The following is a 5,000-nucleotide window of genomic DNA, read 5'->3' as shown; positions in this document are numbered from 1 at the left end:
CTACACTACACGTATGAACTCGACATAACGTTAACGTTACTCCGTTTCCATGAAGTGTTTAATTAGCAGCAATCTGTTGTTGAAAATGTAACGTTAACCGGAAAACCGGAAATGGAATGCGAGGACAGGAAGCCGTCATGAAGTCGGCTTCTGGCCCTTGTAGTCATATATATTGTAGTCTTTTAGTCTTATTAACTAAAATATTTTAACAAAATAAAAAGCAGCAGCACTATTGGATAACTGAGTCATGTTTGCTAATGCTATGTATTTCTTTCTTTAGGGGAGCAGGACATTTGTTTCACAGTTTTATCATGATGTTTTATAGATGGCTAGGTTAAACACAGGTTTTTGTTTGTAAGGGGGGGGGGGGGTTGATTTGATTGAAGTTTATTTCAAGTATGCAACACAACAAACAAACATCAAGTACAGATATAGCCTTAAGCCGTTCAAATAATAAATGTATACATACATGTAAATAAATAAATAGTTACAATATGTAATCTAATCATCTAAATCTAATCTAATATATAATCTAAAAAACGAAAGGCTAAAATGCTAAATATATAATCTAAGAATCCAATAATCTAAATCTAATATATAATATAAAAATGCTAAATGCATGAGTCTTTTGTCTTTAATGTTCGCTTGCAAACTCAAATACTGTCTTGGTAAGCCTCATAATGAATTGTTTGGGGAAAAAAGGAAAAACATCGTGATGTGTATCGTGTATCGCCGAAAGGTCAGAAAATATCGTGATATCATATTTAGGCCATATCGCCCAGCCCTAGTTTAAATCCAAATAATCCTCTGCCATTGTTGTAAGTAACATGTCATCTGTTCTCTACGGTCTAGTCTTCAGTCTCGTCGTGAAGTTAATTCTCTCTGGAAGTGAAACTGAAACTTAAGGATGCGCAAGGATAAGTTGTTAAAGGGGCAGTAGGCAAATGGATGCCTGAACACAGAATGACACCAGTATCACTGACTACCACGGCAAGCCTATAGAAAATTATTCTATTTAATAATAATTATTATTATTATCATAAATATAATATATAAAAAATAAAAAAAAATCTGTTGTACCGAACCGTGACCCCAATACCGAGGTACGTACCGAACCGTGGCTTCTGTGTACCGTTACAGCCCTAATACACATACACATACATACACACATACATACATACATACATACATACATACATACATACATACATACATACATACATACATACATACATACATACATACATACATACATACATACATACATACATACATACATACATACATACACACATACACACATACAGTACATACACACACATATACAGACACACAAACACAGACACACACACATAGAAAAATCTATCAAATCGTTGATATACAAATATATCAAATATATCAATGCTATACAAATTAAATGGTTTGCTGAAGATGGTACAGTATATATTGTTATTGAGGTGCACAGCAGGGGTAGGCTACATACACACAGACCTGTGTGCACTAATCGCATATTTTATTTAATTTTGTTTCATTTTACTTTAAGCGGCATATAAAACAACTTACTGTGTAGACTGTAGATAGACACGCGGACACGTCTGATGATGAATCTGCATGTGTGTCCGTCTGAGAGCTGTCTGAGCTGTATGTCTGCTCCAAGGGTGCACACGTAGGCACGTGTCCAGTTGCATGTGTGTGTGTAGGCTGTTTGTTATGTCCAGCTGAAAGACTCAGAAGTAGATGTGATGGTTTTAATCCACATAAATCCTCCCCAAGATCAAAGTCTGCTGACCTACAATAGGATTAGCTATACCCGCCAGCGCGTGTGTGTGTGTGCGCGTGTGTGTGTGTGTGTGTGTGTGTGTGTGTGTGTGTGTGTGCGTGCGTGCGTGTGTGTGTGTGTACTCCTCTGTTTCTGTCTTCATGTAGAGATGTGTGTGTGCACTGTTAGTGTAGGATACAGTACATGTAGTTTTGTGTGTGTGTGTGTGGTGTGTGTGTGTGTGAGTGTGTGTGTGTGTGTGTGTGTGTGTGTGTGTGTGTGTGTGTGTGTGTGTGTGTTTATGGTGTGCTAGCTGGTCTGGAAACAGTCCCTGAATATAGTCTAAATATCTCTTTTGTCTAAATACCCCCCTACCCCCTTCTGTCTCTCTCTCTCTCTCTCTCTCTCTCTCTCTCTCTCTCTCTCTCTCTCTCTCTCTCTCTCTCTCTCTCTCTCTCTCTCTCTTCCTCTCTCTCTCTCTCTCACCCCCCTCTCTCTTTATTTCTCTCACCCCCCCTTCTCTCTCTCTTTATCTCTCTCATCCCCCCCCCTTCTCTCTCTCTCTCTCTCTCTCTCCAGACCATAGAGAACTGTGTTTGCATCCTGAGGAACCTGTCATATCGTCTAGCTGCAGAGACGGCCCACGGCCAGCAGGGGGGGTCGGAGGAGCTGGATGGCCTGCTGTGTGACGCTGGTGGGAAGGATGCAGAGAGCTCAGGCTGCTGGGGCAAGAAGAAAAAGAAGAAGAAGGGACATGACCAGGTAGGCCACTCCCACTACCACCGCCCCTTTAGAAGAAGAATGGACTTGACCAGGTAGGCCACTCCCACTCCCACGCCCCCTTTAGAAGAAGAATGGACTTGACCAGGTAGGCCACTCCCACTGCAACGCCCCATTTAGAAGACGAAGGGACATGACCAGGTAGGCCACTCCCACTGCAACGCCCCATTTAGAAGAAGAAGGGACATGACCAGGTAGGCCACTCCCCCACCTACCACACCCCCTTTATAAGAAGAATTGGCATGATCATGTAGGCCACTCCCACTGCCACACCCCCCTTTATAAGAAGAAGGGACATGGCCGCGAAAAAAATTTCAATGATAAATTAATCAATTCCATGGGGGAAAAGCAACACCTTTTGTTTTGCACCTTTCTAAAAGCTCTGTGGATGTATTATTCATAATTTAAATGATTACTCTATTATCTATGATCTATTATCTATAGCACCTTTAACGTCAACGTATAATTAAAATAATTAAAATAACGAGAAAAAAATATACAAATGAACAGATTACACCAGCAGCAGAAAACAAAGGATTTCTTTTTTTTATTAACTTTTTCTCCTCCTGTTTTTTTCTATGTTTTTCTCCCATCCCAATTTATTGTCGTGATGCCAATTCAAGTTCAAGTTTCTTTAATAGTTGTCATACAGAAGTACAGAATACTTTTGTACAAAATGCTTCTTACTGTTGCGCTCCAGAGACTGTGCATGACAAGATAAGTATGAAATAAAAACATAGTAAAAATTAGAAGTAAAAAAAGAGGTCACAGTGTTCAGTTTAGACATATGTACAATGTTCGTAGACGTAGTTACCATACAATATACAATACTGTGCAGTGTACTAATATACAATACTATATAGTGCAAGGCATAAATGGACGAGGTGCAGTTTAGGTACAATTCACAGTAGGTGTACGAGTTGTAGTGCAAATCCTTTATCAATAAATATAAAGTGTAAGTGTGTTTGTGTGATCTAAAGTGTGGAGAGTGGGTGCTGCAGTGTGTTGTTTGTTTGAGTGAGTGTGTGCTTGCTGGGTGTGTGTGCTGTGTGCATTTGATGGTTGTTGCATAGTGATTATTGTTCGTTTAGCGATTATTGTTCGTTTAGCAGCCTGATGGCCTGGGGATAGAAGCTCCTTCTGAGTCTTTCTGTGCTCGCCATAAGACTCCGGTATCGCTTGCCTGACGGCAGCAGTTCAAAGAGGCAGTTGTTCGGGTGGCTCGAGTCCTTAATAATTCTCTTAGCCTTCCCCTTGCACCGCTTGTTGTAAATGTTCTGGAGGGTGGGAAGCCCCCCTCTAATTGTGCGTTCGGCTGAACGTGTCACTCTTTGTAGTCTGCTACGGTCTTGTGCAGTGCTATTCCCAACCAGGAGGTGATGTTGCCGGTCAGGATGCTCTCTATTGTACATGAGTAGAAGTTCCTAAGGATCTTCTGACTGACTTGGAACTTCCTTAGGCGCCTGAGGAAGTAGAGGCGTTGTCGTGCCTTCTTCACAACACTCCCCCCTCCCCTTCCTGGTCGTTGCTCGCATGTGCCCCCCACTGGTCGGTCTAGGGAGCCCTGAAGTCAGATGCTTCCTCCGAGACATAGGAGACAGCCAGCAGCATCTTTTCACCTGCCAGCGCGGACTCTGATTGGTGAGGTGTAATGTGTGGGAGGCTCACACTACCCTCACCATCTCCCTTCCTCACCTGTAGGAGTCGCTGTTTACAACGACCAGAATACCACCCCACCGGCTTCCCTCCCGCTGACTCTGCCAATTGAGCCAGTATGACGGCCGGCCAAGCCGGAGGCAAGGCTGACAGCCGGATTCGATACCAGTGTCTCTCGCGTTGGTGACAAGCGCTTAGTCCGCTGTGCCACCCACCCGCCCCAAAACAAAGAATTTCTAAGACGAAAATAAAAAGGAAATTATTGATGTGACTTTTTTGTAAATAAATGAGAACTAGATGCAGACAAACGTGGTCAAATAGAGGAGAAAGAAGTATTACATTTAATTTCATGGATCTTTAAATTCTATGAAATTCTAGGAAACCTCTACAGGATTTCTTTATATTGACTCTTAGAGTGAGAGGAAGAAAGCGGTTACTTGTAGTCCAGTTTGTGGTCTGAAAGGGCACTGCAGCGTGTCGAAGCCCTCATGAATATTCATAAGTACTCTGCTTGTTTTATTGATACTCATCATGGTCTCAGAACTGAGGTCCAGCCACCAACATGCATATTCACGACCATATTAACAGAGCAAGTCATAGGGCATCTCGCTAGTAAGTAAACGGTCTTGGTATTAAATTAGATTAGATTACATTATGTACAGGGTTGTAGTATTAATATGTACAGCAATATAAGTCATACTAGCCAGCAGAGTGTAACTAGTAAGAGTAGGTGAGGGATATGTACAGATATAGATATAGTATCTTTATTATATGCAGGTACAGACAGATGTGGATATATATATAT

General features: G+C 41.6%; 1 protein-coding gene across 1 annotated transcript in view; it reads left to right on the top strand.

The window, feature by feature from the left end:
• Window positions 1-5,000, top strand: part of ctnnd2b (catenin (cadherin-associated protein), delta 2b) — a gene marked incomplete at both ends in the record, with an annotated part of 213,541 nt that overhangs the window by 183,278 nt on the left and 25,263 nt on the right. Inside the window, one exon of the mRNA XM_084327635.1 lies at window positions 2,339-2,521. Coding sequence (XP_084183761.1) covers window positions 2,339-2,521 — 183 coding nt within the window. The remainder of the gene's footprint in view (window positions 1-2,338; window positions 2,522-5,000) is intronic.

This window comes from Notolepis coatsorum, assembly GCF_963971535.1.
Source record: "Notolepis coatsorum genome assembly, chromosome: 13".
In the NCBI taxonomy this organism is placed as follows: domain Eukaryota; kingdom Metazoa; phylum Chordata; class Actinopteri; order Aulopiformes; family Paralepididae; genus Notolepis; species Notolepis coatsorum.
This window is presented reverse-complemented; position numbering and strand designations above follow the sequence as displayed.